Source organism: Vanessa tameamea, chromosome 21, assembly GCF_037043105.1.
Source record: "Vanessa tameamea isolate UH-Manoa-2023 chromosome 21, ilVanTame1 primary haplotype, whole genome shotgun sequence".
NCBI classification, from domain to species: domain Eukaryota; kingdom Metazoa; phylum Arthropoda; class Insecta; order Lepidoptera; family Nymphalidae; genus Vanessa; species Vanessa tameamea.
Genome location: NC_087329.1, coordinates 8,465,520 through 8,491,463, shown reverse-complemented (window position 1 = coordinate 8,491,463; position 25,944 = coordinate 8,465,520). Strand labels below are relative to the sequence as shown.

The 25,944-nt window shown below is 31.7% G+C and overlaps 1 protein-coding gene across 6 annotated transcripts in view; it reads left to right on the top strand.

The window, feature by feature from the left end:
* Positions 1-2,557: 2,557 nt before the first annotated feature.
* Positions 2,558-25,944, top strand: part of LOC113395516 (homeobox protein cut) — a 137,070-nt gene continuing 113,683 nt past the window's right edge. For 3 of the 6 annotated variants that reach the window (XM_026633104.2, XM_026633103.2, XM_026633102.2), the window contains exons 1-2: positions 2,558-2,988; positions 21,525-21,893. In XM_026633104.2, the coding sequence (XP_026488889.1) occupies positions 21,771-21,893 (123 nt within the window). In that variant the 5' untranslated portion in view covers positions 2,558-2,988; positions 21,525-21,770. The remainder of the gene's footprint in view (positions 2,989-21,524; positions 21,894-25,944) is intronic. The other 3 variants (XM_026633111.2, XM_026633110.2, XM_064218162.1) reach the window with 2 other exon arrangements.

The window sequence follows — 25,944 nt, the reverse complement described above, 5'->3', positions numbered from 1 at the left end:
GAATCGTCATTTAACAAACTATTTAAAGTAAAGCTACCACCGGTTCGGAATGTAGATTCTACCGAGAGGAACCGGCAAGAAACTCAGTAGTGACTCTTTTTCAACATCTAAAAATACAGTCATGTTAGTTAAATATAATTATATATGTATGTTATGTCTCCTGCCTGGAAGTCAACAAGCATTAACTCCACGCTTTTTTATCATCAATATAATCTTGTATCGAATAATATGCCTTCTTTACCAATGTATTTTTTACAAATGACTTGAATCTATGAAACGGCAAAGTTAAAAATGTCTGCGGAATTTTATTATAGAAGTGTATTCCATTTATTTCTATAGTCGAAATTACGAAAAATCATTTCTTAATAGAATGCTTACGTTACAAAACAAACCTGCGTACCAAGTTTGAAGTTTGGAAACTCAATAGTTCCGGCTGAGAGTTGTCAGTCAGTCAGGGCAAATTATTCTATAACTAGAAGAATATTGAATTAAAACATGTAATTTTTTTTAAATTATAGGTGGCAAACGAGCAGGAGGCTCACCTGGTGGAAAGTGACTACCACCGCCCATGGACATCCGCAACACCAGGGCGCTTGCAGATGCATTGCCGGCCTTTAAGGAAGGAGTACGCTCTTTTCTTGAAGGTTCCTAAGTCGTATCGGTTGAAGGATTATTGACCCAGTGTAAAAGCACAAGGGACATAACTTCTTATTTCCCAAGGTTTGGTGCAAAGTTGGCCGTATAAGGAATGGTTAAAATTTCTTATAGTGCAAATGCCTTTGGGCTGTGGTGCCCACTAACATCAGGTAGCCTATTTGATGTCCATCAATAAATGATATAAAAATACTAAACATCGTTACTAAATATTATAACAATCATAAGAAAAACATATTTATTTTAGTAATTTAGTTCTGTGTTTTAAAATATTTTGTTTCATATTTATTTATTTCAATAAGATTTCCACTGATCTCATCCGCCGGGCGTCCCGTGCGACTTAAGATGTAACGTCCCTCGTGTCTGGAATTACACTTACTATAATCAAACGCAGCCACACAGAGAACTGATGTTTAGCGGTAAAGTACACACCCAAACGGGTAACACACTAAGACTAAATATGACGATAAAAAAAATCGACTATTTTTTAAATTATTTTAATTTGAATTTATTATACACTTCAATAAAGATTTATCCCAAGACTTATATAATGAGACTATTTTTTTAATTTAGTGTATACTTTTAACAACCTTCCTTGAAGCATGATCTTTAACGTCACGTATCAACGTTCAATAGAATATAATTATGATTCTTTAAACAAATAAATGTAATCTAATTTGAAAATATAAAATAAAAAATTTTAAAATTATTTTCGATATTTCAAAATGTAATAAAATCAATTTTCGCGTGAGAAAATGCCGTGAAAATGTGAAAAGCGACGCGCAGCGCCATCTAGTAGCGAGAGGAGCTCTGCTTAATATTGGAACAGTACTACGGGAAGGAATTCATGGAACATGCGATACGAAATATTTATTTATACTCAATAAATTATATTATTGTATTTGTATATGATTCTAAATTTATAAATATTCAAATCGTTACAATATTTTTTAATACGTTAGTAGCTAAGTCATATTACAGCAATAATTAAATTATCAAAGTAAGATTACCTAAATGTAAAAATTGGACATTAAATTTCCGTAATATTTATCATGACGGTAATTATAATTGATAAACTTAGTTTTAGTTGTTGCAACAAAATTACATGTCAATAGTTTATTTAAGTACTTTTGTGTTTTCGCTGTAGAAAAATATAAGATAAGGTCATACTTAGGGTCCCTATTGTGATAAGGGATTCCCGATCGCACGAACAAACCTAGTAACCGAATTTCGGGTGGCGCAAAACAAAAACTGACCTACTTTAGCGCCCTACTGAGTTCAGCCACCCCTGCCGGCTGAGACGTCCCTACGCGTCTTGCCCTTTGCAACTCTGCACTTTCGATTATTTCAAGGTGAATTCCATCTAGTGCATTTGTTATGTTAATGTCATTGTTATATTTTTTTTTGCAATAAAAACAAAGTATTTTCGAAAGTATTCGTAACCTATCCAACCACTCCAGTTCCTTACAGTGTTGAAGTTAGACAACGTTGTATTAGTAAATGTTTATCGTTAACAAGACGTTTGTGTGACTGATGTGTGTCAAGAAGTTCGCGAGATACATGTAAACAAACAAACGGCAGAGCCGAGGGCCAGGGCCGAGGGCCGAGGCCGCGGTCCGTGCGGCGGGCAGTCGATTGCGCTGCAAAAAAAAGCGCATCCTATTATCGACTACAACAAAAGGACTTGTGCAACGATACCTAAGTACACATCTCGATTCATCGTCTCGACTCGATCCGAACCGATCCTATTGGCGCGCCCCACTGTCGCCGCGAGCGAGCGGGACGGCGAGCGGCGACGGCGGAGCGAGCGACAAGGAGGGAGACGGTCATCTTAGCCGCCGAGTGGCGTCCCACTGGGCGGGGCCGCACCAAGGAGTGAGCCTCAGATGCGCGTAGTGGGGCCTCGGCCGAAGGATCGCACTGCAGTCGTCTGTCGCGGCAACGACGCGCGCCCGCGACCACGCGCCCGCTCGCGTCGAAGGATCTCCTTACGTAATAACTAATCTGATCGAACCGCTCATCCGATTATCGATTGTGAACAAGTGAACTTTACTTATCTATGTGCGAGTTTCGTAAATTTTTTCGCGCCTCAAAGTGAACTCGTCTTGTGCGCTCTGTGTTATGTTATTGTTTTGTTTTCGCACAGACTCGAAACATTATTTTTGGGCGTAGCTGACTGTGTTTGATTTTGAAATATTTTTGTTGATGACATTGTGAGTGTTTCTCGAACGGCTCTTTCTTAAACGATTACAAAGTTTTGGTGATTTATTTGACTTGTAGTGTTATGTGGACGTCAAATAATCGTATCTAAAGTGACAGTAACTTTTGTTAATTGTAAGTATCCCTACTTTTATTTTCTGAAGTGTAGTGCACTTTGCGTAGATATCTCGATGTATTGTCTTATTAGCAAAACAAACACTAGAAAACAACTTCATTAAAACATTTTAAATCTTATTAGAAATAATATTAATTTATAAAAATTTACTCTTAAAATAACAAAAAATGTTTAACTTACAAGCATTAATTTTAATAAACTGATTATAATATTACTTATAAATAATTGTTTAAAATATCAAACGTCTCAAATATAGTAACGTTACCATTAAATAAAATAATTTTGATTAAAAAGCACAGCTCACGATAACTTCATAAACTAATAAGTAATTTATTTTATAATAATAAACAAAACTTTTACAAATAAAAAAAAGATAAAATAAAATTACATTAATCAAATAGATTACACTAAAAAATATTTAGATATAAAGTAAAGTGAAAGTATTTATAATAAACAATATATTAGTTTTTTAATTGACGGAAAAAATATAAACGCGGCGGCAGAAGTATACGTGACATTGTTTTGTTAGTATCATCATTTAAGTGTTCTGTAATTAATAAGTATTGCAAATTGATTGATGTGATAATTTAACATATTTCTTTTTCTATAGTTAATTTCGTGTTTAATTATTTACAAAAAAGTATATTTTCAAAGGTGATGCAAACGCAAAATTAAATTAAGAATTGAATTTCTTATTCCACGTAATTTATTATCTGTATTTTTTTGTCTTTTATTAATTTTGTTACGATAAGGCGTCGGTTCGATTGAATAAAAAGTGATTAGTGCAATTTTTATAAGTTAAATAAATTTGTATCTTAAAATTCCAATTGGAATGATCTACCGTAAAATTGAAATATTAATAAATTTCATTTGTAGTGATAAACACAGTTAACGTATCGAATAAATTACAATTAAATAGTTTTGTAGGCAATTAGACATTGTTATAGGAACAAGTTACATACAAGCCTAATATATTTTATTATTTAATGATTACCGGAATATAAGTCTATTAAAAAAATAAAAGTTATATTCATTTCGTTATAAAATTAATGGAACGTTGTTTAATAATATAATAATAATAGAATATTCTAATTAAATTAATAATTATTAATAAAGATGAATCAACTACATATTAATAATTAAGAACGGTTGTCTTTTCGTAAAGTTTATTGAAATTCGTACAGATGGCGTCACGGGAGTCTCTTGACCCCTTAATCCATTCGTGTTATATCTATGTTTGTCTGTGTGTACTAAGTTTCTGGAAACAATTAGTTAGATAAAGTTTAATTTCGATCCTGTTATTTGGGACGCTGTATTTTAAGATAGCATTTTAATTCGAATCTATATATTAATGCAAATACTCACATAGTATTTAACAATGTTTTGCTTTTTTAATACGAATGCAAATTTTAATACCGATAGAAAAAAAAAACATTCTTAGTAGAAGAAAACGTAACTAAGTGCGTTAATTATTGAAAGGTAATTACAATCGAGTTAACGTTAACACTGTTCAATGTGTAATGCCATTGTCTTTAACTACTTGATTTCTTACTTCACTAAACATTATTACACGCGTTAACGATTCGTGTATACTTATAAATTTATTAAATAAATAACAAAGTGCTGTGAAGAAATAATAATAGCAATTCTAAATATAATTTTATAAATATTGTAATGTTGAGAATTGATAAATTAAATATTTATTCGTAAAAAAATATTTCTCTTTGTTTATATTTCTGATTGTTTATTTCTCGCGTTAATAACGGATTTGTTTTTAAATCAAATGCATCTATAGAATAATAATCTTGTATCGATTTAAAATAAGAATTGGAATACTGAATTTTCATCAATGAAATCTAAAAACTGTTTAATACGAAGTAATATTTAATAAATATATTTATCAATAAAAGTAACATGTTTAGTTAGTTATTATTAGTAGAATAGTTTTGTAATATAACAATCCCACAAAGAATAATCAGTTACGTTAGGTTAGTAATCTAGGTATTAATATCCTACCCGTGTATTCTACAACGTAAAGTAATCAGGTACTAAGGTACTTAAGCCTATTACATTCTATTTGAATTTATAATGTCTCATATAGAAGTAATATACCTACTGTAATCCCTATCGAATTTGTACGACTAACTAAAGATCGTTTTATAATTATAGATCCGTGTGTTTGATATGATAAATTCTGTCAACTAGACATATGTTATCAGTACATGTAGATATTTATGAAAACACTTAACACTACATTAATTTAACTTAAAAGGTATTAATACTTAATATCATTTTAATTTATCACTATGAAAGTTTTTTAAATGAGCGAACGTAAATGTTTTAAAGATTATCAGTTTGTCCGGCTGTACACATTGCAAAGATATACACTCAATATAACTTGTATTATTGAAAAATAACCGTTTCAATGACGATCCAAACGCATTTTTTTTTTCTATTATTGAATTAACGCAATGATAACTACATAGTTAGATATGTCCAAATTCCAAATAAAAATACTTATATTAATAAAACCATAAAGAAACAAATACCGAATAAAAACAAAACCTGATAATTTATAAACATTCATATAAAAAATGGAATGCATATTAGCCGTAATAATAATAATTATAAAATAAATAAATGATTTATTGTATCATTGATTCTAAATTTGAATTCGAATTAAGAACGCAGTGATATAACTCACCTATATCTAAAAACGTATTTCAATTACATTTAATTCCTTTAAAATATATTATATTAATAAATTATTATTTTACAAAGAATTTACAAATAAATAATAATTTAAAAACACGCAACATTAAAACGTGTCATCAAATTCGTTTCAATAACGACACACATGTGGACATAAATATATCTTAATATATAAAGTAAGTCATAACGCATATGGCGTTAATTGATCCACCGCATCCTGGACTTCCGTACATAATGATACAAGATTATTAAATACTAATATAACCCTGCCAAATATAATAGATGGATATTTTAAGTGCTTGTTAGCAAAATACCAATCTACTTTTTTAGCTATACTAATATTACACATTCTTATTGATTTATTATATGGAATTTATTGTATGGAATATCAATGTTTTTGGTCTCGATATTTTCTTATAGGATGTAAGTCCAGTGGTTAGAAGTCATCAATTTAAAGAGGGTTGCACGGCTTCATTGAATATTTCAAGTGGTAAATCTGTTCATTTAGATGTCAGATTAAGAATACCTTTGGTGAAGTCATTGTATGTATCCGAATCGATTCGTAAATTTTTTCCCAGCTTTGGGATATTTGCAGAATTTTACTATACGAAACAGTCTCTTATAAGTTTCTATACTAAACTATAGAATAAAATCACCTTCCAATGAAATTCAGGACTTGAACGCACTATTTTTATTCCCTGATGTAACTCCACTCATTCTCATCGAATATATCAGCTACGCCCCAGCTTCGCTCGCATTTACGGTTATAGGTTTTAGGTATAAAAAGTAGCCTAAGTCATTCCTCGGAATTCAAGTTTGCTTCATGCCAAATATCATCAAATTCGGTTTAGCCGTGAAAGTGATAACCAGAGAGAGTTATATCAGTACAGATCAATGGCGAAAGTTCGATCAAAATCGATACGTTTTATCCACAAGCGGAATAAAATTTATATTCATAATATAATCGTAAAATTTACGTTTAATGTTTTATAATTACACAAATAACGCATTCCTTATAATAACTTAGGTGTTTAAGCTATTAGGCTTAATATATAAATAAGTTTAATTCATTCTATCTTAAGTTGAGATATAAGTTTCAAGTTACAATGTTAAACAATCCGGAGTGAACCGTGAGACGAACTCAGTGCCGTAAGTCACATATTGGCTGATAATGGTGGTATCATTTTGCTATAGTATTATACAGAATGTTCAAAAACATTTTATTGACATTAAATTTGTAAAGGTTTTGTATTTAGAATTAGTGATACAATCAATCTAACAGTCGTGGGTTTGATTTTAGTCAGGTAAGAATTTGGAGTGGATAGTGTTAAAAGGTATATTTAAACTTTATTAAAGTTATTTCCTGACAATATTGTTTATGAATTACATTAACATTTGTGAGTCAATAAAACTCAAAATCTAAATTTACTGTATTTAAATTATAATAATATATTACTTTATTAATTTAAACCTACGAACGGTTCTGAACTTACTTGAAAAATAGCATACTCCTTTAAGATCGTATACGCTCATTTAGAAAGGTTTTTTGAAAATTTCAACTTCAAGACGAGATGAGGCGGGATTACTTTGTATGATGTTTATCCGTAAGAAGACGAGTAGGACAACTTGTTAATGTTTATGTACATGTAATAAAAATTTAAGAAGTATTCGTTTCCAACGGTTTTATGTTCGCTTAAATATCATAAATAATGTTATTTATTGCCGATTTATGAATATAACGCAGATGCTCCAATTTAATAGAATCGTTTCGCTTCGAAATTTATCAAAGTATGAATAGATATATAACATAATTTATCTTTTATATATTTCCAATAGAATCATAGCAACAACCAACGTTAAATATTAAATACAATTAAATCATTGCATTTTAATTTACGTTGTACCTGGCTAGTAGGGTTCCCGGATATTACCGGTTCAGACCGGTTAAAAATTACAGGCACAATCCTTACATCTTCAAACCCGAACCAATAGGAAAATTCTTCTTGCGAGGCCAGTCTTTGAGAATTCGAGCACGTACAATAGCCCATTTGCTATTTTCTTAATAAAATAAAATCTTTACGAACTAAGAGCTATATCAATATAGTTTTTGATTTTTCTTTACCGAAGTAGGAATATTAAAGTAAGACCTTCGACAAACACCGGTGAGCCGAGCCGAGCACTCTGCTAAATATTTAAAAACATTGGTTCCAAAATCGCAATATCAAATCAAAATAATTTATAAATTAATTCGATTTTGTGTTATTTAGATTCAAATAGCAAATTTTTATAAAATAATAAATCTCAAATGAATAAAGTCCAAGTGTTCTTTTTTCTAAATTCATTAATAATTTTATATTAGATGACACTAAAAAGAAGCATAATTTTTTAAAATTGGAATTCTTTGAATTGGTAGAATGTGTTCGAAAAGAAGAATAAAGAAATTCCATATTATATTAAAAATGCTTGACAATTCACATGTAGGTACATACTTAATTACAAGAATAATGTTATTTATTATTAAATTGCAAATAAAATTTGTTTTCGCAGCTTGTCTCATAGAAAAGAAATTATTAACCGTTGATACGTAGTTATATTTTTGTACAATTATAAGTATATCAGAGTTCTGAGTTTGGCCGAGTTTACGGCTTCGTAAAATCAATCAATCAATTCGAACAAAGGATACGATTTGTAATAAAAATTCGCAGACATTATTTAACATTTGTCTGTTTATAAGTTTAAAAGTCAATAATAGAATATTATTGAATAATAAAAAATATTTATACAGGTAATAATTAACGAGACGATTATTACCCGTACAAATATTGTGATTTTGAGATATTACACAAATGCCTGCTACATTAAATACTTTTCGGGTTACTTTCGGTAGAATCGCAAATTTGTACCGGCAGAAGGTGAGTAGTGTCCTTTAATAGATTAGGTATATTTTATTTTCGTGTTATAGAGAAGAACAAAAAAAGATGGTTGATCCGCCACCGCGATGGTCATACCATTGTAACATTATGGGTAAGTCATAGTTTATTTTTTATATTTAAACAAATGAAAAATAAAGAACTATATTGCTTAAATTAACCATGTAGTACCTATCGTTGTTCTCAGGATTAAAAGGTGAGTGAGCCAGTGTAAGTAGATAGCACTAGTATTCGTTCCATTGGTGACGGTATCAGGAATAATTAATATTTCAGCACCTAGAGGCGATATTTTGCATATCCATTTTTAATTTAAATTATTAAACAATATATTGTACATGAAACATCCTGTATAAAATAAATAATTTTTTTAAAGCTTATCTAAATTAAGCATAAGCACTAAGAATCCGAGACCGGATGCACTATCAATAACCCATACTGTTATAACAAACAATGATACTTAGAAGTACCTACGTTACAAGTCCTTGGGATAATATTACCTTATATCTTATAAGGTAGAGCTGAGGCTCCGTGGTTAGATCCTCGATTAACCGAAGATCGTGGGATCAAACCCAATGAGTTTAGCGCTTATTTTTTTTTATCATTCAGTGATGAACCTTTTTAAAAAAACCTGCACGTGTTCGATTTTATGATGAATAATTCTCTTTGTCAACTATGATACCTACTTCTTCTATAAATTGTGGTTCTATATGTTTTTACTTCTATAGGATTCATTTTCACCGACCGAATGTGTTCTTTATTAAATATTGTAATAGAAAGTTCAATGAATTATAATATGAAGAAATAGATGGTCTATCCACTGGTCAGTGGTGAGTTCTTATCAACAGCATCCTTATCATCTCTATATAGTATAAAACAAATTCGCTTCCCGCCCTTCGTACGGTTAGATCTTTTAAACTATACAACAGATTTTAATACAGTTTTCTTCAATAAACAGAATGATTCAAGAGGTATGTTTCTATGTATAATACGTGCATATTATAGTATGGAAAATTTCAATTTTCCTAACCGGAAAAATCAAGATTTTGTTATATAAAAGCTATATATAATCAGAGCAGTTAGTATACAATAAAAAACGCAATACTTTCGCAGTGTGGTATCTTTGATAATTTCATCTCATGTTAAGACATTCGACCATATACCAACTAGCATTTCAAGAACTACTCTATAAAACACCATCCCTTCTCCCAATAATGACACTGACACACTTACGTTTTAAACTGTAAGCAATACAAAATTGATATTTCTCAGTAAAATAATTGATAAAACAGATGTAGCTGAAAAAACATTATTTATATAAACGGATATCGGTCTAGTTCTCTGCAGTGTGAACGTCCTTAATACTTGATGTTAATTGGTCGTATAGTCAAACAGATAATTCTCAAGCAAGATAGCCAGATATTTCTTGATCGTACTTCTGGCTAGGTAGCCTGATACTCCTTGGCTGAGAATATTATCAAAGTTATCAATTATTTGTTTATTTCGCTTCCACACAGATGACAAATGAAAAATTAAAAAAAAAATTTGTCAGACTCTATGTGTTCAAATAATTATCTGTAGGTACTTACTAGTAAATGAGATGTTGTTCAATATATACCGGATGATGCAGCGGTGTTCCGTGAAGGTTTTGGTATATAATATGTTTTTGTTTCACCCGTTTTTAATATAGACTGTTGGCGTTACAAGCGGGAAGTATGAACTTCTTGTAAATGTCATATTTGACATTGGCTATGTCTTTTTTTTTTGTATAAGAATTGATCTAGGATTTATGATATAGGGTTTGAATTAGTATCAAATGTTTTTTTTTTTTATTTAGTCAAAGTGACCGCGAATCGTGTTTATAAGTCCAAAGATCAATAAGCTTAACATAGTGATTAATGACATCATAACATCGCGACTATCGTGTAACCTGACGCCATTAATTGATACACCAGAACAATTGTTTGCCTTTGCAATAATAACACGGTATACCGTGAGCCACAGGCGGACGGAATATTCACGTCACTCATTAAATCATTACGTCACAGTCACATATATAAATTTTGACTATGTTCAAATTTAATATTGCAGTACAGATCTATTCACTCACAAAGGCGCGCCCCTCTACGTTCATTTATCATTAGCGTGCATTAGTATGCGTGAGAAACGCTCGTCCTTATAAGATGTCTTAGTGTGCGTGAGACGGCTGAGAGTAGAGATAGCAAAAAAGTGCAATTTGTTAAGTTAAACTAATTAATTTAACGCCATCACGAATGAATAGATATTTACATATATATCGGTAGTCAGAGTTATAAGCATTTCAAGCTTGGAAAGAATACCGTGACCTGAAGAACCGGCGAAAGAAACTCGTGGGTAGTCTGTGTTTTTTTTTTTTTTCAAATTTTGTCATTGTTTGTTTTGTAACAATTTTTAATATTAGAATTAGTAGTCAGGAAACTCGTTACATTACCAAGTGTGTTTTTATATATAAGTATAATTTATGCACCTTTTTCTGATTTCAAGGGCGAATGAGCTAGTGTAATTTATAATTTAGTATTAATATGCTTTATTAAAACCCATAAAGTGTTTTAAATACTCACTTCAATATATAGTAATAATATAAATATGTATTTTTATTAGAACTTCGGTCGCTCACGCCTACATCTTATACCACGCGATTCTAAACAACTAATTATAAAGCGCCATTCGGTACTCTGTGCCTGTGTATTAAAGTCTAATTTCGCTCGCAGAAACCGTGAGAATCTATGTCGAAAGCAATGATAACGGCCGATATGAAATACAACTCTCTATTTTTATATCGCTTATTTTAAAACTTTTTCCAAGTATTTAATTTACTTGCAAATTTATATTTTTATACGGCGCTGGAAAAATTTCACAATATTCGATGACGTTGTTAACATAACACCATGTATAGTGTCTGCTTTCAGATTTTTAAATAACAAACATTGACATGTTTTTTTTTTCACTTACTTACGCATTCCTATTGCCAGTATAATTAATTAATCTTGGTTAAATTGAGAAATATAACAGTTTTATTTTTTGATTTCAACATTATAAAACTTATTGTTATGATGCCGAAAAGTACCGAAAATAATTTAACTAGTATTTTACTAGGCTGAATAATGGAAAACATTTGCCTCCATATGTAAAAAAAAAAACAAATATTATTAGAACAATTAAAGTTATTCCAAACAGTTACTTTACAGCTTTCAAACAAGCAACATCGTCTGTTTATTTACGAGTATATTAAAGTTCCCACACAATATAATATAAGATATCTATTAAAAACATACTGTTCCCTAGAAACGGAAAGTAAGCTTAAACAAATAAATACAACAATATAATTAAACTTTTATTCATAAAGGCCACCGATATAAACAAATAAGCCTAACCATGTGGCGAAATCGGTGCCGATGTCGGAAAAAAAAACAAAACATATCCTTCTCTTTTCGCCGTATAGCCGCGTCCCTCTCTTACGTCACATGTGTTTCCCGCGTAGTTTTTTTAATTGTTTTTAATAGTTTTATCAACGGGTTAGGTTCATGGTGTTATTGAGCGAGACTTATAGAGGTTTTGTTTTGATTCAACCGTTGACCTTTCATTGAGTTGGTTCGACTAGGACTCGAAGTATTTTTAGGTATTTAATTTTATCATATAGACGAACGATCAAATGAACCTTATGGCAAGTGATAACCACCATCCATAGACATTTACTCGGTAAAAATATTAACCATTTCTTACACAGCCAATGCGTCAGCAACCATGAGAACTAAGATGTTATGTCCCTTGTGCCTGTAGTTTTTTTTATAATAATTGTTTTAACAGACATTGGTATTAATTACTACGTTTGAAAAAAATATTCGAAAGTCCGCTAAAACTATTGATTTTCGAATGTCGAACAATTCCAATTACAATAAACGTCAATATCATTCAAATTTGAAATTCGAATTTTGGCAGTTTTAAACCTATAATATCACATTAGTAACGATCTTTTTTTTTATTTAAGGAATGTTTCGATGACTTCTATGCATGGTATATATCGACTTCAATTAACAGACTTATAAACTTTTCACATCTACACATTTTATTATTAATTAAAAAAACGTGACTACAATCGAATGATTATTAATTTCAACATTTATCTTCATTCATGAACTAAAGGTCATATCATACAAGCCTTAATGAATGAATGGAAATATCACATGTACACTGCTACTTGTGAAGATTGGCTCGAATTTTTATAACAAAAACAAACACACATTTCATCCTGAAATAATAATATCTGCATCTGAAATCAAAGTCAAAAAATTATTTAATCGTATTTTTACCTACATTAAAAATATATAAATATGGTTTCCAAATCATTTATTTTTATGTAAGTGGTCACTTCCATCCATAGACATAGGCGATGTAAGAAATATCAACCATTCCTGATATCGTCAATGCTACCAACTTTTAAAACTTTTAGGAACACTGACTCACTCACCGTTGGACCCGGATCACAACAATACTATAACACCCAGACATACCCATAGTTCTACCAGCAATATCCCATATATTACAACTAAACCTGTGCAAGGAAAGCTTACAGTAATTCGGTCATGTCTGACTCAGCCATAACGTTACTAGTATATACAAGAATGATTACGCTTAGCTTCGTATCACAGGTGTGTGCGATCCTTAAGTATTGTATCGACATAAATATGTCTCCAGAGACACACGATGATACGAGCACGCCATGACATTTCAGATCTGGCAAAGTATCAAGCAATCGAACCATTGGCAGCTGTCGTACAGAAATATAACAAGTGACATAAAGTATTACTCATTTAGTTATATCGCACGTATAATAAATCATAAATAATAGATTTTCATCTATTCGTTATTATCTTTAAATAGATTAAGTGTTAGATAAATTATATCGTTTTCTAAACTTGGCATTTTAATTGTATACCATTGCTTGTTATTGCATTGCATAATTTTAGAGAAAAAAAACATAGACATTTACAAAAACACACTAAGGAAGCGTCAACCACTACTAAACTTAATTCGTTGGCGATATAATCTGTGCCCTCTCGGCACAAATAAAAACCAAATAAAAAAAAAAAAAAACGCAATTCTTTTTTAATTGAAATTTGAAATGATTTTTTTTTATTTGAATTAGGAACAAAATTTCACATTACGTATAATATAATTGGTTGTTATAAAAAAAATAAAGTATCATTGTATAACCGCACTGCATCTCAGTTCATCTGTTAACTGGGAACTAAATAACCGTCTTAAAATAACTCGGGGTTCATTATTCTAATCGATAAAAAACGAATCGTAAGTCTCCCCTAGATTTGTTGTGAATACGTCATTATAAAAATAGTGTCTCTGGTCTGACGATAGAAATATATCTTTGAAATATACTATTTTATTGATATATCTGCTTTATATATTATATTTGTGTTTATTTCTAATGGGTATTTTAAATTTAGAATATTGAAATTATATTCGTGTACAGTGTTAACAGACCTAATAGAGTTACAATCAAATACGATTTTTTTAAGATAACTTCAAGGTCATATTTCATTTGTAATTCATAGCAAACGTTGTTACGTCACGTACGGCTTAGTTGTTAATAATAAACATTTAAAGCACGTGTTTAGTAACGGTTGTTTTTAAAAACCGAACCAACCCTAATTTAATGGATAGTTATTTAAAATTAATGTTAAAAAATATTACAGTTGTAGGACACTTGTTGTAACGATAAAATATATTAATTACACAAATATGTCTATTATACCCATTACATGTAATTCAAACTAATTTTGGGTCAGAGTGATAAATTAAAAAAAAATTTCACCCAATAATTATAATACCACGATACCAATCTACGCCAACCCTACAAGGTGCTACTTATAGTGCAGCCATAAACAATGTAATTTTTTCCGTTCATAGACAACTTTTTTCTTTTCCGTTTTTTACCGCCATTATGTCATCTCACACGGTATGTCCCTAATGAATAATAAATAGTCTAATTACTCCTTGGAGAGCTTATTGATGTATTTATTACAATTAACTGCTGTAGCAAGTTACTTCTGCGTATATTTATGAACAGTTTAATTATTTTTTTTTTTTATTTAAGTCATACTTTAAACATTTGTCGTAGATATTTTTTTATGATTTTATTAGCGCTAATTATATCTAAGTCTTAATTTGTCTTTATTTAACCCGTGGTCGTTGCAAAACATCGTAAGGAAACCCGCATGTGTGATGAATTCTGAAAATAATCCTTAAGCAGAAAAAGGTCATCACGACAACATATTTACAGTAATATTTTCAATTAATAAAATAACATATACAAAACGATCTTTTCTGATTACTTTTTTTTTTAAATCTTTTATAGAATAAGCGGCCATCATTATCGTGTTATTAATAACTTTAAAGACACACATGTGATCCCCTATTCCATTTATAAACTACGTCATTTTATTTCTGAGGACTTTTTTTATTATTACACTGGACTGAATACAAGATATATTTTTATTATCTGTTGTTTTATTGATTATTATTTATGATATATGTAGACGGTCTGGCAAATGGGCAACCTGATGGTAAGTGGTCACCACCATTTCATAGACATTAGCGCTGTAAGTATTGACCATTCTTTACATCGCCAATGCGCCATCAACCTTGGGAGCTAAGACACGTCTCTTGTGCCTAAGTAATTCTGGCTCACTCACCCTTCAATCGGAATACCACAGTAGAATATCTGATGAGTGGGTGGTACCTACCCAAACGGGCTTGCAGAAAACCTCTTACCGGTGGTCAATAGCGCTCTTGACTGTTTTAGATAATGTTTTCTGAGCATTAGGCAAAATCTAGGTATCATAAAATTAGACTAGACTTCATCATTCAATACCTACCATTACGTATAATTACGGATACGCGTTAACTTACATAACCATCAAAACTACAAAATACTATTAAAAAATTTAAAGCCCCTTCTATTCAATAATGACGTCAATCGCTTACAGACAGACCGACGGTAAATAAATTAGCGCTCTGCATTGTATGTTACAAATTAATATACATAAGCTCACAATCCATCACCGTTATTCCTAATCTATTAAAAAAATGTCACAATTGACCCAAAAAGGGGTTTATTCTGATGTTACGCGGTATGTTATCGAACGTCCATCTGTTGTTTAATGATTTAAATTGAAAGGGTAAGTGGGATCACCTGCTTCTTAATAGGTCAAGAATAAAATCTTAGATTATGTCTTTTTATTACTTTTTTAATGGGGATTTTGTTAATTTTTTTTTATGTTGCAACATTTTTATGATAAGACTCGCACGGTGTCGCAATTGAACGGTTATTTTTAACATACATAATATTTTTTAATTATATTGGTACTTAAGTTCGTAAGTAAAAATTTCCTCCCCGAAATATTGGGGTTTCAGGGAGAAGAAAAATAAAAACCTTAATATTGTATTACTTAAGAATTATGAAGGTTATAGTCTCCAGACCCGTCTTAACCTGGCCAATAAAACCTGGTCGGCATTGACGCCGATTATGGTCAAGTCTTGGACTATAGGTGAGGTGCCCTAGAAAGTCTCTAAATTATTTTTTAAGGCGAGGAGAATTGGTCAACTGCTTTTACCCGGACGCGGCTAACAGTATCCAAATATACCTATAGCGTAATTTCATAAAAGGAAAAATATTAAAAATGTTCATGTAACCATTTCCAGGCAGGCAACGTGTCACTAATAAGAAACACGTGACATTTCTAATCAATTTTCGATATTCGAATATATCGTGTTAGATGGATATTAAAAAAAAAGTGTCGTCTTTATAGCGCAATGAAATTGAAATTGTCAATTTCGACGAGTTAACATTTTTATTGCTTCGATTTCCTTTAATCGCCGCGAGTGATATTCGAGACGTTAGAATTGAGGCTTTATTGTTTTTTAGGTAATTTTGTGATATTTGATCTATTACTTAATTTTCTAGAAAAAAATATGATATTTGTTATCGATAAAAAATTAATGTGTGCGGGTTGTTTTTCATCGATAAGCTGGTTTCAAAATGAGAATAAGTCTTCTGTTTATTTAAAAAAATAGTATATAATAAGAGATCAATAGAAACATGCGAATTGAAATTACAAAATCCAATCCAAGCTTAAGAAAAATGTGCGCGAACGTTTATTTGAAATGGCGGTAAAAATTCTCCCTGTATTTATACGTCATGCACTTAGCACACGTTCAAAAAGCACTCGCGTTTGCAAACAAAGAGTAACAGACGACTCGAAAATCCATCAATCAAAGAACTGCAATGAAATAATCGAATTTCTGAACGTCGAGTGCAGTTCAAAGCACAAACGAGGAACCGCAACAGATTAAAAAAAGAATAAAAAAGGTACACCAAGTTCCGAAATATGACTAATATCTGGCACAAAGTTCAGTGTCGATAACGCGTCTATGGCAACAAAAGGAGGAAGGACGAGGGAAGGAATTCAAAAAAGGAACGCTCCGAACGCACGGCATTTGAATTTCGACGAGATAGATGCCGATTTCGATTTGGAATGCTTCCCATTCATACAACACAGATTATTATTGACATTTTGCAAACAGTCTTTAATATTTGTTAGGAAAATTTTCTGCATATCTCATATTAAATTATTCGAATAAAAAAATACTCAACTATTTAATAAGTCTTGTTGCGGTTTTTCTTGCTTTATGAAAACTTAGTTATGAGTAAATATATACGACCTCTTTGCATGAAAATAAATAATTATAACAGAATATAGGCCGTAAAAGAAACGTCGAACTAAAACGCATCGATTGAAAGCGAGTTCGCCAACTTTGTCACGAAACCTATGCACGATAGATTTTAACTGCCATTCGCTATTACACATACAAAATTACAATAGCTATCATTATAAAGAAAATAAGTCTTTATACAGTTGTGATAAGGTTCATTAATCTGGATGTGATTGTAATATTAAGTTAGGTATGTCTTCGATGTTTTAAAAGTTTACGCGTGCGGTGATCGGTCTGTTTAGTTATATTTATGAGTGTGATAAAATTGTTTGCGGCCGTGTTCAGTTCATTTCAAATCAAGCACCTGTCTCCGTTTTATCTTTATTGTCTATAAAATTATCGAAAGTGTTCATATAAATCATGGACGTTTTAGTTATTGAAAACAAAGGTGTAGATACGGAAATAATGTGTACTTCATTTAAAATTTCATATTAGAATTTCGAATTTAGAAGAGAAATATAAGACAGTTTATTTATAAAAATACTCAAATCCAGATTTTAAAATATAATGGAACGTCGAACTTTCTAATAATTGTACCTACTATTAATGCTTCGTCCGTGTTCCATACACATATTCCAAAATTTACTTTCGTCCATACTAAATTTTAGTTCGTATAATCTTTGACTCCTAGCGATAGAATCAAAGCCTTCATAATTTAAAAAATAGACTCGCACTTTCTAATTTTTCGAATTTAGAATACAAGTCAATAAAAATTTTCAATCATGTTTACGAACACTTTTACACACACATACGCCTTTATTGCAATATTTCACAATTACGTCATTTGTAAATTTATCCACAAATGGCGGGAACATTCGAAAATGGAACTCGACGTCTAAGAAACGTGTTCGTAATAACAGTTACCAATGAAAGTGTCTAGTCATGCGACAATCGAGGAAAGCGGTAACGATCATACCGAATTCAATAAGGACCCTTCGCCACACGACAAATTTACAATTCTAATATATAAGTAATTTAAACGATTTATATTTCACGTATTACAAACACATTCGCATCGAAATATAGTTGTTAGGGCATAGTAGTAGTGACAAGCACGCAACTGGGGTTACCATGTCTTAACACTATTTTAAGACACGATTAATCACGGTGAAATGTCAAGATACTAACGGCAATGTTACATATTTGTGATTTATTTAAATTAAAATAAATTTGTTCGAAATTTGAAATTTAATTAGAAAATCCAAAGTGCCTTGTGCTCTGATATGAATAACTTAAATGTTTTGATTTCTAAGATTGATCAGAACTCAAACCACAGTTGATCGTACTTGTTTAATCGTTGTACCAAACATTACTGTTGAAAGTTTGAATATTTATAACGGTTTTGTCTGCCCTTACTAAATTAAAAATAAATATAAATCCTTCAAAAACTTATATAATGGTATCCCTAAAAGAACGCCTTCCTGATCTCTATCGATGACAAAATTACGACTTCATGTCAAAAATTTCTAAACAATTGAAAATGTACTCTATTCAAAAAACATAAGGTCTAAATTATCTATCCAAAGCATTATTACCGGTGGTAACTTACCCTAAGATGTTCGATTTTTAAAGTGTCATATTTAAGCGAAAGTTTTAAATTTTATATTTTTGTAATCGACGTCGTATATATTCATTCTATATTTTATTTAAATCACAAAAAATATTTATAGCATGTCATTAAAATCTCAAGAGGATATATATTTGATGGAGACCTTGACAATGAAAACGATTGACAAATGGCGGGAAATTCTTTCAACTGTCACTTTGAGAGCCATCTTTGTCCACTTGGCCTCGGAATACGTCTTTATTCTTTGGGTCTGATATTTAAGTTTGTAAAATAATATACTAAATCACTTTAATATTGGAATATATATTTATAATTTTTACGCTTTTGAAACAGTTATTCTCAAAATAAAGACGAATGCTAATGTAATAAAATGATTTATTTTCTTAGACACCATTTTTTTTTTTTAAATTAATTTTCTATCTTATATCGATTGGTACCCTGATAGATTCCTCTGAGATTGTACCATAGGTATATACAAGTTATTCTAACGATAACAAGGAACTTTTTTTTATAGCTATTGCTATAATGGACTCAGCCCACAATCATTCAGCCAAGAACATAAAAGGAATGGATTTTATTAACAATTTCTATTATCATAATTAAGTAACTATTGCCTGTCGACATTAAAAAAAAAAAAACAATAAATTGTGTTAATTCAACGTAGAAAGTATCAATGTTTTAATAATCGACCCACCCGTCTTATCTATCGCATCTGCAGTCCCCTACTAATGAATATTAACTAATAACAAGTTCAAGCGAGTGAAGTGGGAATTATTACTGTATGACTCACTTTTTTGATTATATAAGTAATTTTATGTATACCCACATGGCAGAGTGTTTAGGACATATTAATTTTGAACGAAGATTTTGAGTTCAAAGCTACTAAATTTCTCTTCATCTGGTGATTGATCGTGAGCAAACCTGTCGGTCAAATATATATGTATATGTGTAAATTGGAATACCGTGGAATAAGCTGCATGCTATTTATTCGAAGGGAAATAGGGCCTCAGCTCAGTAGTGGGGCTGGCTGTTACTTTCTGACTACCTTTCAACAAAATAATCTAAAATTCGAAATTCAAAATTAGAAATAGTCCTGAGTGACCGCAAGTCAGTCGATAGTCGGAATCGATCGGAGGCGGTTCGTGCTTGTAATCCTGTTTGCATATCGCCGCACGAAACTCGCACTTATCATGTTTATTGATTGACACGCCAGTAATTCACCGTTTCACCCTCGTGTAGTGTAAATTAAAGGATATAGCGAATAACTCATTTTGGACATATGCCTTAGAAGGAAGTCAATTACGAGCAGCCTGTATAAGCCTTACGATACATGGCATTTCAAAATATTTTTGTAGAAACAATTACATTGATATGAAATGAACTATATTGGCGTGATGTAGGATGTTAAATCAAAATGAAATTCTATATTTAAAAATGAAAATCGTAAATCATTTTTTAAAAATATAGTATTTAATTCTTTTGCCAAAGATATTACACCATTCAGCCTCAACTACAAAAATATTACTCACTCAATAAAAATCGGCGATAATTCTTTTTTAATTATATATAATTCTTAGTTCATACTTAAAATCTAGGTGCAACTCCTTCAGCCTGTGCCTTGCGACCGGTGTCCAAGTTTTGAAATTTACAAGTGACAGTTTTATAACTTTTTGTTCGTGGTAACTTAGTTTTAGGCGTGTCCTTCTCACTAGTGTTTATTTTATTATAAATTAGTGTCTCGCGGCGCGTGTGATAATATCAAAATGTATTAAAATCAAAGGGTTTTAAGTAATTACATTTTAAAATTTAAAATTTTTAAAATTTAATTTTTGTAGTGCCTATGTGTAGTTTAATTTTTTATATAAATGACTATTAGAAAATTTATTATTTTAAACCTTACGTTAGTAATATGTTAGAAAACAGTATTCTTTTAAGTTTATACAGTTAATTAGATATACATACATACTTCTTGCATGCTCAATGTATGTTTACTTGTTCACTATCCATTTAGAAAGGCTTATAAAATATTCAGACATATATTAAATTCCGAATTAAATTGATTCTTAAAAAGTAACTCAAATTTATACTCCTTAAATTTTCCTTTATAATTTAAATATTTACATATTATATACCAACTTAAAATGTACTGTACTAGTACTTAGGTACAGTGTTTTCTCTACGAAACAAAAGCTTTAAAGCGTTCTCAAATCTAATGTCTCGGGAGTTACAATAAATACGACCTAAAATACCTAGTAAGCAAACGTTAAAACGGCAGGCAAAAAAACGATTAAGGGCGTCGAAGTCTTGGCGCGTGTGAACCGACTACTCCTTTACACCGACCTGTCAATTTCCTTTTTTTTTTTCTTCGCGATATCAGCCTGAGCATCGAACATAACCAAATTAGTTTCGACACGAACACCCCAGTGGCCGATTGTCTGCCGGTTCACAATGGAATCGATATAAAACTTCCCCTTTCAATATTTCTTTTTTTCTATTTCAGGTCGTCAGGCACAACACAATAAGAAACTGACGTTAAACAAAGAAACGGCACGCGAACGAAAAAAAAGAACAATTCAAATTCGAACATCGATACTGGCAATCGAAAAGTTTGATGAACTGACCGCATAGAGAGAACTGTCGTCTATTGGTATGAAAATGTGGCGTTCGATGTTTGAATTAGGCGTATGCGCCTCGAGAGGGTGACGGGTCATTATGCGCCGGGAGTGAGCGCGGTGCGGACGTCCGGATGCACCCGACCGGCGCGGCCAGCCTGCCCGCCGCACCCGAGGCGGAGGTGCAAGCTATGCACTCGATGGACTGGCTCTTCAAGAAGGAAAGGATATATCTCCTAGCGCAGTTCTGGCAACAGGTAATTAAAAACAAAAAAATGTAACTAATCACTCGACTTCTAATTACAGATACATAATCCGCAGTCATTACAAATAATGGAGATACCGCAGCCCATCTCCCTATTTCGGCAATAGCAAAAAGCAGTATACCCACAAAATCAATTAATAATAACGCATTAGAACCGCAATTAACCTGTAACCGAGCGGGTCGGGCATTACGCGAGCCGATCTGAGCCTCCAAACAATTATGTCTATTGTTACAACAACCGTTATGCAAATATCTGATCGACTTTGAACGGACAGATACGATGTTTGCACACTGACGCACTCACAATAAATACAACCTAACACACACATACAATAAATCATGAATAATACTTTATATTCAATTTGTACACCAGACTTTTATAACATTTTCAAAACTAAGCCAAATGAACAAAATCCACAAAGATAGATGATGCACTGAGATAAACAGACGTGGCTTATTTTGAAACGAATGGAAATTCGAAATTTAAAATGGAATAGGAAATGGCGAATCGGTTATTCTCGAAGGCAATAGACACGGCTAATGTATTCATAGATAATTATCTCACCTCGATAGAGATGTAGAGGATGTTGCGTAACAATGAATAAGAGGAACTGAGCGTTTTAATAGCATCGAATGAATTTTTCAAGGTTCTGAAGATAAGATTTACATTCACTTTATGTAAGCATTCAAGATTCTTAAAACTGCTTTGAAATTTGTATAATATACAAGTTAGCTGTTTGTTGTTGTTTATTGAAACTTTAAACGTTACATGTCCGATATTTTTGTATTTCCTCATTACGTAATTATTACATAAAATTTTAAGCCATATTTGTTGTCTAAATCAAAACAGATTTCACTAAGAGTACTATGTTATTTGTTAAATGTTAAAATGTTATTTGATCTCGTAATGACCTCTGTGAGCAATTAAACTTGATGCCATATCTGCTAATCGCTGATCTATGACATCGCCATTGATTTCAGATACTGTCAACTACAATTATGCCATTAAATGGCTGAACTCTAATAATTGCATTAAATTGCATTCTCGTAACATTATAAAGTATAAACAAGTCATATTATGATTAGGTATACCTATACAAAGTCGACCGAAATATCTACCTTCTTATTTAAGCATATGAAAAATAAAACATTTATATTCTGCAATTAGCTTTTTACACTTGTGTCAAAATACCTTATAATTAAAAAAAAAGACATTCTATATTTAAATACATCAATGTCATAGTTATTTCGTCTTCGTATCATAAGAGTAAAAACATTGCAGCAACAATTACCCGTACATTAGTTTTACAAGTACTAATCAGAATGCAAATTTGCAATATAAAATTCTAAAAAAAAAACCAAGTAAATAGCTATAAATTTAACATTCAAAGCAGTAACTCCGTCTTAATTACATCATTAAGAGTTAATTGTTGTTTTCCAATCGATCCTGTACAGATATTTGGAGCGGAACAATTAGTGAGGAATCATTGGCAACGATCACCACTTAAACTGCCAATAATGCGTTGTGTCCAATGTTATCTGTGACTAATAATATCCCTATACAAATTAATAAAAAAACGCTAAGCATTACGCATCGACTGTTCCAATTTCAATTAAATTCGAAACTTAATTATATAAATTAACTAAACTTTCCATTTAAATTTCGAACATCAACGTTCGATTTTCAATTCGAAACAGCCATCCTATTCTGGAGCGACGCCACAATATTATTCGTAATAGCAACGAATATGAACAATAGGGGCCCATATTAAAATCGCGATGCGAAATAAATATTCATCCGCGTTCAAGGAACGGACCCCGGCGATGCGTCCCAGTGATACACTGCACATTTGAATGCTGAGTCCCGATAGTATTGTTTTAGTATTACTAGCAAAGCACCCACTAAGCCTTATATTGATTAAAAAGCATATTTACATTTAAATTTACATATGCCGTGCCTCGAATCGCACTTATCGATCACAAGTCGCAAGGACGTTTTGTTTTACCGTGGATTAAATACTGCTTGGAATTCTGCGATGTTTCTCGCTCGGAAAGCTGGGAGTGGGTGTTTCGCTGTAATGATTAACGCCTAATCGAAGACTCATTGACTTCGTAATGAAAAATCGCGGTTCGCTGAAGTCTGTAGATAAATATCTGTCCGCCGCAGGATGCATAAATATACTTCTTAACTCACGTTAATTATTATGTCATTATTTTTATTTACTTACGTATTTTCTGGTTTTATGTACATAAATATACCATTAAAATTGTATAAAATGAAGTGTTTTGTACAGAGTTAAGTGTATGAGTCGAGTATTTACAAATGTCAAATTGTTTTGAAGAGCTGTTAGTATCTAGTAATAGAGCATATTAAAAGGCATTCGTAATTGCGACATATTTCGAGCAGACAAAACAATTCTTAATTTATTAAAAACGTTCCTCAAAAGTGAATAAATTTATCGTAGCTGTCAATTATTTTTCTGTTACAATACGGACTTAGCAGATCGGTTGAACCCTTTCAATGTGACACACGGAGAGTGTGAGTTTAGGTTAGTGTTGTCATTGGAAAAAATATAATAAATAGAACATAATCTTTAAAACTTATAAACTATATACCAATTGCATGAATAGTATCTGTAAGTACGTCATTGCAATACCTCTAAATGAGGCAACCCCGAGTCAAATTGCAGCATGAACGTCGGTTTATAATTCCCAATTAAAACGAGTTCATACGTTTATTGTTCTCAGCGGTATCAATCGTTATGAAGCGCTCGTAAAGCGAAGTATCGCTTCAAAACCAATATCAATAAACGCGCCATTAGCCACCCATCTCGGGATGGAACGTTTAAAACCGCATCAAAAGCGATCGGCCGTTGAGGTAACCCGTTGGAGTTTAGTCCCTGCTCGATTTTTCAGACCTTGTCGTTTAAATTATATCGATATTAATAATGTTTATAAAAGTATATTTATTTTACATTAAGAATATATTTTATAATACGGTTCATCAACGCCACACAGCAATACTTGGTAATGTTGAGTTCCGGTTTGAAGGATGAGTGAGCCAGTCTAACTACAGGCACACGGGAGATGACATCTTAGCTTCCAATGCGCCCATGGTTGGTAGCAAACTGGCGCTGTAAGAAATGATTAACATTCCTTACAGCGCCAATATTTCTGGGCGGTGGTGATCACTTACCATCAGATGCCCCATTCGCCTGTCCGCCTACTTAGAACATAAAAAAACACATTAATCAATGATTACAATTTAAAGTAAATTTGATTATAGAATTTCGTATACGGTATCAATTACATCATGATATTCACATTGTACAAATAATTAAAACCGGTTTTTTCCGGATTAAAATAATAAGATAAACAGCCTATAAAAAAGTACTAATATGAATAGAGCGAGCAGGGAATAATCCTTCGTTAATAAAACTAACAATTAACGTCTATAAACCGATGCGCCGACGTCGATCGTTTATTTATCCTCAGAATATGACCGCCGATAACATTCGATCGATTTTAAACAGTTCTAATTATAGCTATCGCTTTACGATCAACGGTAGCGAAACTTAAATTTGGAATGGTATATTTCGAAGTGAGAGTTTTTTTTTGTTGTTGACGTGGTTGGCGCCAGTGTTTTGCTTTAATTTTCTTTCATTTATTGATCTCGGTTTTTTTCGAGAAAAACATACCAACAATATAAGTGAGTTTTGTTAGTATAGTATAGATATATCAAATAAGCAATGTAAAAATAATTGCATGAGAGTGCGCTAAACATTCGACATAAAGATTAAAAATAACGGACTTAATTAGGGCTGAATTCGAACCGATTTAATTAATCGACTCGATACATCGGTATCGGTTCGCATCGCACGCATTTCCCTACGGAATGCCATCGGTTACCGTAGTTCCCACAGCCGTGGTATGGAATGTGTACCATTCACGGGGCAAAGGGAAGGTTTTGGACAAAAAGTCCGCAGCTTTCCCATGCCGTGTCCCAAGGATAGACAGGCAGATTGAATTGTTTTCTTTTATTA